Raw genomic sequence first — 11,393 nt, forward strand, 5'->3', positions numbered from 1 at the left:
TTTTTCTCATGTAAGCAGCTGAACAGCAAGGAGGAATAAGTCTGCAAAGTATACCGATACTGGAAAAAAGAAAACACTAGACTATTTCTTTCTCAGGCCCCCATCCCACTTTTCTCAAGGCTAGATGGGAACGTTTGCAGACAAGCATGTATTTAACAGAGTGAATAAGTTAAATAACAGAAGAGCACTTGCACACAAGTATTGATTATAACTTCTCCAGAAACAATGACCTGAATGAACAGTAATACTCAAGTTACTTTAGTCAACTAACGAGGCTTTTTTTTTTTTTCCAGGAATCTTCTCAAAGACCAAGAATTAAGATTTTTGTAAATCTCTAAAAATATTCACTTATTAAACACTACACACACAAAATCTATACCCATTTATGCACCATTAAAGCATCCTCCTCTGTCAGTACAAAACAAGTATACATTATAATTATTCGTAACTCATAGAAAAACTACAAGCTCTTACCAAATAATCATCAGGCTTGATACCAAAAAGTTCTCTGAAATATCGGAAGGCAAGAGGTGCGTATGTCTTAAATCTGAAGTCAGGGTAATGATGAGCAGGGGTGAGATTGCTCCCTTCACTGAAAATGAAAATAAAACAAACCCAGTTATTATTGAGCAATTTTTAGCAACTTTCTGTAAATCTCGTCCTTAAATGTAAAGCTATCTCAATCATTGGCCTTGCTAGACAAGAGTCATGAACACAGACAAATGTGCATTTATGTATCACCACTCATCAATGTAATACAAATATCCGTGAGAGGCAAAGCATTGCCAGCAAATTCCTTTTTCTCTCCTTCAAGTCATTAGTCTTTTCACCATCATTTCCACATTCATAAAGACCATGTTTAAGCTACTGCTACAACTTCACACATCCATCCAGGGTAAGCCAGTCCAATAGCTTAGTAACACAGAAAGGGTCACCCCATTTCATGTAAGGCCTTCCAAAAAGCTTGGAAGTTAACCCAGAAAAACATAACTTCACACTAGCTTGGTGACCTGAACTGGTTCACAGGGGAGTCAGATAGACAGATACTGAAAACACTAAAAATGCAAAACAGATGAAAATATACTAAAAAATGAGACAGTACAAAAGAATACTGAAGCACAACAAAGAGGACAACACTGCGTTGCCAGAGCAGTGCTAAGGAAGCAGGTCTACCTATCTTTTTTTGGTGCCAGCAAGCTTTGACTATTTATGAAACTCCATCCCAAGCATTAATTTCTTCTGCAGGTTAATTACAGTTATGGTACCTCTCTCTTCCTTGCTAATGCAATACAGGATTGGAAAGACATACTAGAATTGCTAACCTTAAAGTGTTTTTTCTGTTTGCCTGTGACATTGCATTTTTTTCCTGCCTCAGTCTAAACCACCACTAGCTTACATGCTCAGTTAAATAAGGACACAGGGTGTACACATTGTGGGGAATTCTGGAAAATGGTATGCAGTTATACACAAGATACAGATTCAAGCTAGAAGAGGCATAGAGAAAGACTACTGTGGTGACCAATCTGGCAGACAGTCTTTCTTAAAGGAGCACATGAGAAGAATGTAGCCCTCTTAGATCTTTTCCTTGTTTTACAAATACACTTTCACTGTGTGTTTAGGTTGCAGTTGTATGATTCTTGAGATGAACACTATGCTATTTAAGCTGAAGAACAAGGCAGGAAGATGTTGCCAGAAGGAAAAAAAATATATATTAAAAACTGCCTGTTTTTATTTTAAATTTTAATATAATTTTAAATTTTTATTTTAAATTTTAAAAAGGCTTTAAACAGAAGAATAATATTCTATACTATGATTTCAACACAAGCAAGAACAGCATTAAGACAAGGCTTGGTCAGTCTGCACAGGTTTATAAATAGTTGAGAATAAAATCCATAATACTGGACATGGTGGCCAAAACAAGCTCCTCTGACAATGCTTTATCCATTTCGTTTACCCTAATTAAATTATTCAGAGATGCAGTATGTACCTATATGCTTAGCAACAGGAATATACAAAGAATTCAAAGAAAAAAAAAAAAGACTCCAGGAATTCACATAAATGTGAAGAGGAATGAACTCTCAGTAAATGTCCTACAAAGACTGACTTACGTATCATGAACTTACCATCAACATATTTAAAAGCTTTGGTTCTGTACAATCAATGGTTGTCCTATGAACTTGTCACCTACCAAATAACAATGTGATAACAGAAGCCTACCCCAACCCACTTAGCTGCCCCTGCGTGCATACCACCAAAATCCACCAGAACTGAACTGCTGCCAGCTAAAGGGTTTGAACTGGACGGGAAGCTTTCTCAGGCTCCAGAAATGCACTTTCTTTAGATTTTTGAATAGGAGACAGATAAAGGAACAAAACTGATTTCTGGCTGGAAATCACATGTCAAAAGATAGCCATGGCTGAGCAAAGATGCATACAAAGACAATATAATACCGGTATTTCTTTGATTGCAAAACCACATGGTTAAGAGCTGGCAAAGACTGCCTAGTCCTAATGAACTCATTTGCACGTTTTATAGTCTAACATATAACAACTCTAAGGTATTAAAATCAAATCCATCTATATTTTATTGTTCCATGATATATTAAAAAAGAGAAATCAATAAGCTACTAGGCTAAATGTGGTATTTTTCCTTATAGTTAAGACTGGCTAATGCTTTTTCTTACAAAGGCTTACTTTCAGTATGCCATTCTTGCCTGACATGAAGCTTTGATTGACACTGAATTTTTCTGTAATATGGGGATGACAAAGGATAAATATAGTTATATTGAGAACTTGGGGCCACATTTGTAAATGTATTAGATTGTTTTAAGATGCAGACAAGAAGAGAACAAAGTGTTCTTTGATGAAACATCACATCCTTGTCACAGAAGATATATCATCTAAACTGTATAATGAACCTCCTGCCTTCTAGAACATACCTTTATAAATCTGCTTCCTGTAGCTATAACTTAACAGTGTCTTTTGTGTAAGTGCGGCAATAAATATATTACATGTCCTTGCTCTACTAGAACATGTCCGTCCCATCGTTGAAACTTCACTAGGGTAGGAATGAAGATAGGATGTTTTCTATGCTAATATCATGGGCCCAAGCCATTTCTTAAACACAGTATAAAGAAAAATGATGACTAGTCAAAAAAAAAAAAAAAGGTTCTTAATAGCTCCAGAGATGGACTGTAATGCATAGTACATGGAAATTTGTTCCAGAAAAGCTGGAAAACAGAGCAACTATTTTTGTACAGCACTGACACAAAGAACAATTCCACGTACCTAACAGCACATAAGCTTACTTTATTACAGATGTGGTAGTCATTTCACTAAGCAGATAAGTTCCTTTATTCTTTGTAAAATTATTACTAAAAAATTCTTTTTTACTAAGGATCTGCAGGGTTTGTTATCATACGCTACAGTTTCTGCTGATCATATTGAATAATTTCAGTTTCTTTGCCTAATAGAATAGATTACAAGATGCCAATAGTAAGCTTGTCTCTGATGTAAGAAGCAAGCTTGACAAAAACGTAAGATTTCTTGGTTAGCTTTCTGGATGAATGTTGCTTTTAACAGAAAAAGCCCTCTGACTTCAAGTAGTTTCCTACAATAATGAAAACTTTTGAAATCCTTGTGCCTAGGTATGCCCTTGCTCTCACCTGGAAAGGACAGTTTCCAGTGACAGTTCCATACTGTTCTGTTCACTCTTGATGTAAATACATCTCTACCTTACTTTGACATGAAATTGTCCACAGTGTATCCTCTAACTACCCAAAAATCACTTGTAATAGATAAGGATGCTATGCACACTATTTGCAGGCAAAAGCAAGCCTCCAGGTAAGTGCATTAACTCAACCCACCGTAAAAATTGCAATAATAAAATAAGAAGATTCCTCTGTTTTCTCTCAAGAAATAAAATACACCTCCCACTCTATTAGTTCCCAAGATGATTTATTCTGTGCTTTCTGCTTGCATTTTGCTGGGGAATTCACTCATTCATTCATGTGCATTTCACTCTGGCTGGATTAAAGAATATGTGCAAAGTACTTCGTATTATAATTTCTAATCAGGCTAGGTAGTTCCCAGGGTATGGCTATGTCTGTATAGCACATCAAGAAGAGTACCTGAGATTTGCTGGAGAAAATCTAATCTACAAAATGGAGCTTTGGACATAAAAGAAATGCACTCCATAAAGAAAGAAGGCAATCATATAAATTTCCTCTCGTGTAGTTTAGAGCACACATCTACCACGAAAAAGAAATGACTTTTAATACCAGCTTTGATTCCTGCAGCCTTGAGGGAGTCTAGTCTCTGTACATGAGCTATGACAAATAACACAGGCTTTGGAAAGTTTATGAATCAATTGCAACTTACGAGGTAATTTAATAATCTTTCCTGAAGACCACACAAAAGTAGAAGACTGGTAGTTAGAACAAAAAGGAGAGATTAATTTTAACGTATGCAAGTCAGATTTTAATATCTAAAATAAAAAAAATTAACATTTTCTGGAAGGAAATAGGAGAGCTGGTCACCTGGGATATGGAGAAGGCTGAGGTACTCAATGATTATTTTGCCTCGGTCTTCACCAACAAGAGCTCCATCCACATGGCTGAGGCCCCAGAAGGCAAAGGCTGAGACTGGGAGAATGAAGAACCACCCTGTATAATAGATGATCAGGTTCAAGACCATTTAAGGCACATGAAGGCGCACAAGTCCATGGGACCTGATGAGATGCATTTGTGGGTCCTGAAGGCAGATGATGTTGCTAAGCCATTCTCCATCATACTTGAGAAGTTGTGATAGTCCAGTGAAGTTCCCACTGACTGGAAGAATGGAAACATAACCCCTATTTTTAAAAAGGAAAAAAAAAGGGAGACCTGGGGAATTACAGGCCAGTTAGTTTCATCTCTGTGCCTGGCAAGATCACGGAGCAGATCCTCCTCGAAACTATGCTAAGGAACATGGAAAATAAGGAGATGATTGGTGACAGCCAACATGGCTTCACTAAGGGCAGATCGTGCCTGACGAATCCGGTGGCCTTCTGTGACAGGGTTACAGCATTGGTGGAGAGGGAAAGAGCAATTGACATCATCTACCTGGACTTCTGCAAAGCATTTGACACTGTCCCCCATGACATTCTTGTCTCTAAATTGGTGAGACATGGATTTCATGGATGGACCACTTGGTGGGTAAGGAATTGGCTGGATGGCTGCACTCTATGAGTTGTGGTCAATGTCCAAGTGCAGATCAGTAACGAGTGGTGTTCTTCAGGGGTCAGTATTGGGACTGGCACGGTTTAATGTCTTTGTCAGTGACATGGACAGGGGGATCAAGTGCACCCTCACCAAGTTTGCTGATGACACAAAGCTGTGTGGTGAAGAGGGAAGGGATGCCATCCAGAGGGACCTGGACAGGCTTGTGTGAACCTCAAAGTTCAACAAGGCCAAGTGCAAGGTCCTGCATCTGGGATGGGGCAATCCCAAGCACAAATACAGTCTGGGCAAAGAATGGATTGAGAGCAACCCTGAGGAGAAGGACTTGGGGATATTGGTGGATAAGCAGCTCAACATGGGCCAGCAATGTGCGCTTGCAGCCCAGAAAGCCAACTATATCACATCAAAAGCAGCGTGGCCAGCAGGGCGACGGAGACGATTCTCCCCCTCTGCTCTGCTTTTGTGAGACCCCACCTGGAGCACTGCATTTAGCTGTGGGGCCCCCAGCACAAGAAGGACATGGACCTGTTGGAGCGAGTCCAGGGGAGGCCACAAAGATGATCAAGGGGCTGGAGCACCTCTCCTGCAAGGACAGGCTGCGGGAGTTGGGGTTTTTCAGCCTGGAGAAAAGAAGGATCTGGGGAGACCTTATTGCAGACTTTAAGTATGTAAGAGGGAAGACGGGATGGGACTCTACCAGGGAGTGTAGTGACAGGACAAGGGGTAAGGGCTTTAAACTTAAAAAGGGTAGGTTTAAATTAGATGTAAGGAAGAAATTCTTCACTCAGTGGTGAGGCACTGGAACAGGTTGCCCAGAGAAGCTGTGGAACACCTCCAGGGATGGGGCATCAAGGCCAGGCTGGATGGGGCTTTAGGCAACCTGGTCTGGTGGGAGGTGTCCCTGCCCATGGCAGGGAGGTTGGAACTAAATGATCTTTAAGGTTCCTTCCAAACCCAAACAATTCCATGATTCTATGAAATACATATATTTTTAAATAACAGTATGTGCATCTTAACCTTTCTTCTAGTAAATGATGTGGGTTGATTTAAATGTAGGTGGTGCAATATCAAACTAAAAATGAACTAACACCAATTATATTTTCAATGGCTAACCCTGTGGCTTGCAAAAATTCTGCTAAACAGGACACCCACGTGTTCCTTGGCAGCTTTTCTTTTCTGTGGCCTCTCCCTGGTGGGAAGTGCTCATGAGATAGCACACTTATCTGAAGGTGCAGGGAAGATGAGCTGCATCTCTTGACAACAAGCATTCAGCAAAGAGCAGCGTTAATATTCTGTGATGTAGCTGTTTACAAAAGAAATAGTCATAGTACAGTTGTGGATCCACACATAACCCTTCTTGTATATAAAAAGGGTAAAGAGAAGGAACAAAAGAAGAGAAGAATATCAGTTCTCTCATGTGACAGTAACTTTTTTTTCAAATCTGAAAATCACAATAAAACGTCTAATATTAAATGCTCCCAGCATTAAAAACTGGCAAAGAGTATCCAATCTCAGTGCTACTGTTCTTGGAAAAAGCTGCTCATTTATAACCCATCAAAATGTGTTCAAGTGCTACTAACTGTATACAACAAATACATACTCATAGACCAGTGCTAATGTAGTTCAGGCACAGCTTTGGCATATTCATTTCCTACATACTATTTCAGGGAAACAATTGTTTCCCATATAGTAGAAATAGGTATTATGGCTACCTGTACAAATAGGTGTGTGTTTGCTTTTTTCACATTGTGGGATAAAGTCCAGTGGTAATATCCTTGCTTCTCACTGTATTTGCTATATTTTTGGTTACTATTTACTCTATGCTAAGCAGTCCCCTGCAAAGGCAGCTGTAAAGTAGACCTGTGAATTGCAAATAACTTCAAAACAAGTCAAGCCAGTGGTATCTGTGGAACAGCTGAATACACAGACATTTTCTTATGATGATGATATGACTATTTAACAAACAACTGGAGATGCATTTAATGCAAGGGATCTCAGAGTCCTTTAAGAATAGGTAAGTAGGTCTATAAGGTCATGTAACCACACAAGTATCCAGGATATCTCAGGTTTACCAAGAATTTGATACTAACAGAAGTGGGCAAGACCAGTAGTTCACAATGAATGTGGGTTTTGCTTTTGTTGCCACAGTATCACCGTTTCAAATACTATTTGTTTTGAAACAGGAAACTAACTGCTTCCTCCTATTTTTGCTGTCACTCTACTCACAAACCATGAAAAGTGTGTCGTAACTTGGGTCATCCTGCATATCTCTGTGACTGAAGCACTAAAAAAAGAGTATTTCTTTATAAAAGGTGGAAGGCAGCCTTCTTAGTTGTCTTGTGAAACTGCCCAATTGGAAACAGATACGCTCACATAAATCACACAACAACTAAGTGTTGATATGAACATTTGAATCTATTCACATGTAACTTTCAGAGTATTTTATGCTTCGTTAATTAAAGAGACACTGTTCGGCCCATCACAAAACCTATGATACCTGTTTGGTACAAAGACACTTCCAAGGCCAAGTGTCAGTTTTCCTCATTTTCACAAGAAAAAAACATACCAGAAGACAGAAGACAGTCTCTGAGGCAGGGTAAAACCCAGACTGCCTAAACATTGCCCAAGCTTTTACTTTTCTTAGTACTTCCCACTACTGATTTGGGCTGTCATTCAAATGCTACTGTACCACCGTATTAACCTTTGGATATTAAATAGCAGAAAGCACTGAATAATCTTTTCATTAGCATCAGAAGAGAGCAATTTGCAATTGAACCAGTTCCTCATACAGATGACTGTAGCTGCAGGGCACATTCAGGTCAACAACATGTAACAGACTTAATATTTTAATTAGAAACCACAGCAAGTGTTCATAACATACAGGGTCTAGATCCTGAAAATACAGCATATTAGTGAGGGAAGTGCACAAGACTGATTAACAGCTTGCTGCAAAAAGGTCAAAGACACAGCTGTGCTTAGCAGTGGCCTGTATCTGAGAAAACAAGAAGAGATGAAGCCTGAAACATACTGCTTTTTTCCAAATGTTCTGAATTTCTGAAGCTGCAGACTACTGACTAGCCAAAGTTGGCTGACAGTATGGAGTGGCTCGTCAAACCACTGCAGAAAATGTGCCTACCTATTAAGTGTCTGCTGGAATTGCTTAGCAAACTGCCCACATTCCCCGCTCACAGGCAGCTGCACAGCCACATGGCGCAGCGACCAGCTTGAGCCACCACTGCCAGACACAGCTGGGCTGGTTAGCTTGTCACCAAGGCTTTCCAACCATGGCCACACTACTTGGAACTAGCTCCGAATTTAAATTAGATAGCTGTCAAAATACTGCCGTATCCACATTGCACAAATGATTGATTTGGGAACAAAATGTGACACCAAGAGATGAACTGGTTCCAGCAGAGGCCAGGGGCACTGAGCATAATGCAGGAAGACAAGAAAAAGCCCCACACAGCTGAAATATGGGACGGAGGAGGGAGAAGAGAGAGCAGGCAGGATGCACAGCTTTCCCACTGAATCCTTCAGCCATTGTTGCTGTAGATAAGCACATCCCTGTTATATTTTCAAAGCAGTATTTAAAAGCAGTTTCCCCTGTGGTTTCAGCCTATGCAGGGAGTTAGGCTGAGACTTCAGATGTCGTATCTTCAGAATCAACTGGGTCACTGCAAACTGCATTTGTTTCTTTTTTTTTTTGTGGAAAGGGCACATTTGCATAGTGCCATTTGAACTCAGTCTGGACCGTAGTTCTAAATACACCCTTTTATAGCAACCCCTATTAATACTTCACTTAACTCCCAAAAGCAACACAGTATAAACTCCCTATTAAAAAAAAGGAAAGTCACAAAAGGGAAAACGTGAAGCAAAAAGTACCAAAGGCACTTTCCCACCTCCACAGTTGCCACAATGTACAAATGAAAGCAAGCAACTTTGCAATTTAAATCCACTCACTCTGCTAAGATACCCATACTTCACTGAGAGTCACTTCCTGAAACAAACATCTAAATGAATCTGGGATAACCTATAACCCAATTAAACACAGTTACAAAGTAACTCTGAGCCAGGCATAACTTGCAATCTGTGGGTTAATCCCGATTTACAACAGCTCCCACAGTATGTAGTGCAATTATATTCGATTCTGAACTGACCATTTTTCCCTGCCTCTTTCCTCCCTCCTTCACTAACTGTGAACTGTGTTGAAAGTGTTTTCCTATGGTTACCAAAGCTGGGCTACAGACAGTACTGATGTTTACTTCGGGGTTGAGGGAGATGCAGAGACTATTTCTCTTTGGTCACTTATTGAGTTTATAAACAACTGTTAGCTTGTTAGCTATTTTTCCCTAAAACAGCTCAGATGATATTGTTTTGCTCACTGGAACACAGCCTGCTGTTTCGCTGCATTTCTCATAGGTCAGGCCTATTTTATCACAGGCACTAAGACAATGTTCATGTTGCTGTTAAAACAGCAGGTGTGCCTGCAACTGTGCAAAACAACTGTTTTCTCACTTCTCTTTCCAAATCACACCTGCCAAATCTGGATGTCACTGGGGAATATCAGGTAATACCCTACCTGGAGTTGCAGCTAAATTATGTATACCCCAAGCAAGAGTAAAAATGTTGCTTCTTGCTTGGTTACTACTTTCAGCACCATGCTTGATGCACTGCCTTGACAGGTTCTCGTCCAGCTGCAGGTATTGGGCAAAAGGATTACTTCACCTCAGCTTGCTCTTGGATGCTCACCACCTTCCAACAGTAGTCAGCCCACTGCATCTGCTGATGTAACTAATTTGAACTTACGTCTTTCAACCCTGACCAGTCCAAGCCAAAAAAAAAGAACCCAGAGAGGACATGTAACCTTATCTTTTTACCTCCAACTATGGTAATGAAGCCAACTACAGATATGACTCAGGAATTATCCATATAATGCCACCGTTAAAGACTCAAAATGCCAGCACCCTTGGCCATCAGGAAAGAAGCCTGTATCATTACATGTAATACTAAGTTATTATGATTTATGCAAATTAATACCACCTTGGATCAAAAATGCTTTAGATGAATGTGCATGTTATGTGAAGACAAGAGAAAAACTTTAAATGTGAAATTTGTTTGTTAGTTTAAGAAATGAAGTGTCATGGTTGTTTTTAAGAGACTGCTATGGATAGCCAATTCTTAGTTTTAGAGAAAGTATTACCAGCTAGGGCTATGTGTAGAAAGGCTCTTTATTATAGACAAGATGAGTTACTATATTACGTACTCCTGCTTACTAGACAGCTATTCAAAACCAAGAAGTCAGACCACTTGCTGATCCAGCCATTTCTTTCATTCATATCATTTTCCTTCTTTTTTTTCATGTATCTGTCTAGAAAGGTGCTACTAAAGTTTTTATGATAAATTTCATGTTACTGCAAACAGGCTATTACTTCAGTCTTTGTTCTCTTTCTCAGCCACAAGGGATCACTCTTAGTTCTCCCTTAAAACCAGTACCAAACAAACAGAGAAATCTCTTTTCTGAGTGTACAAGCATGAAAGTTTCATAGGTGACTACAAACCATTTTATCTTACTTGGCTTTTGGAACAATGTTAAAAGAGATACAGATTAGACTTTTTTTTCCCAAAAAACTTGGCTATATAATAAAACAGTTTTATCATGTATATCTCATTGTGTTTCATGAGCAACAAAGTCAGTATCACAGCCAAACAAACAACCACAGAATCCTGCACAGCTGTCACAGTTGCATAGTTTACAAATATGATGGCTCATTCCATTTTTCAGAACAAAGAATACGCTTATTTACATGATATGCAAATTTCTCAGTTGAAATTTGGATTCTTTAACAAAGAAAAAGTTGAAGTTACAGTGTATGAAAACACATGCACACAGACAACATATCGATGTTTATCTAATCCCAAAGAGAAAGACTACGAAGTTGCATACAGACATTACAGTTAACAACAGAACACAGGATATGGGATATCCTTGATTCCTACAAATGTAATGTAAATTTTCACATAAGAAATGCCCCTACTCCTTAAAAGATATCTCAGTTCAGAGGAAATCAGAAGTTGAAACTAGAAAATATACTTCAGCGGAGATCAACTTCAACCTACTACAATTACTTTGTTCATTGTCAGTTTAAGTTCCTGTTTAGTGACATTAATAATCTCT

General features: G+C 39.2%; 1 protein-coding gene across 5 annotated transcripts in view; it reads right to left on the reverse strand.

Moving 5' to 3' along the window:
• Positions 1-11,393, reverse strand: part of PIP5K1B (phosphatidylinositol-4-phosphate 5-kinase type 1 beta) — a 109,521-nt gene that overhangs the window by 45,476 nt on the left and 52,652 nt on the right. For all 5 annotated transcript variants that reach the window (XM_080574302.1, XM_080574305.1, XM_080574303.1 and 2 more), the window contains one exon: positions 475-592. In XM_080574302.1, the coding sequence (XP_080430428.1) occupies positions 475-592 (118 nt within the window). The remainder of the gene's footprint in view (positions 1-474; positions 593-11,393) is intronic.

This window comes from Anser brachyrhynchus, assembly GCF_964034855.1.
Source record: "Anser brachyrhynchus genome assembly, chromosome: Z".
Classification (NCBI taxonomy): domain Eukaryota; kingdom Metazoa; phylum Chordata; class Aves; order Anseriformes; family Anatidae; genus Anser; species Anser brachyrhynchus.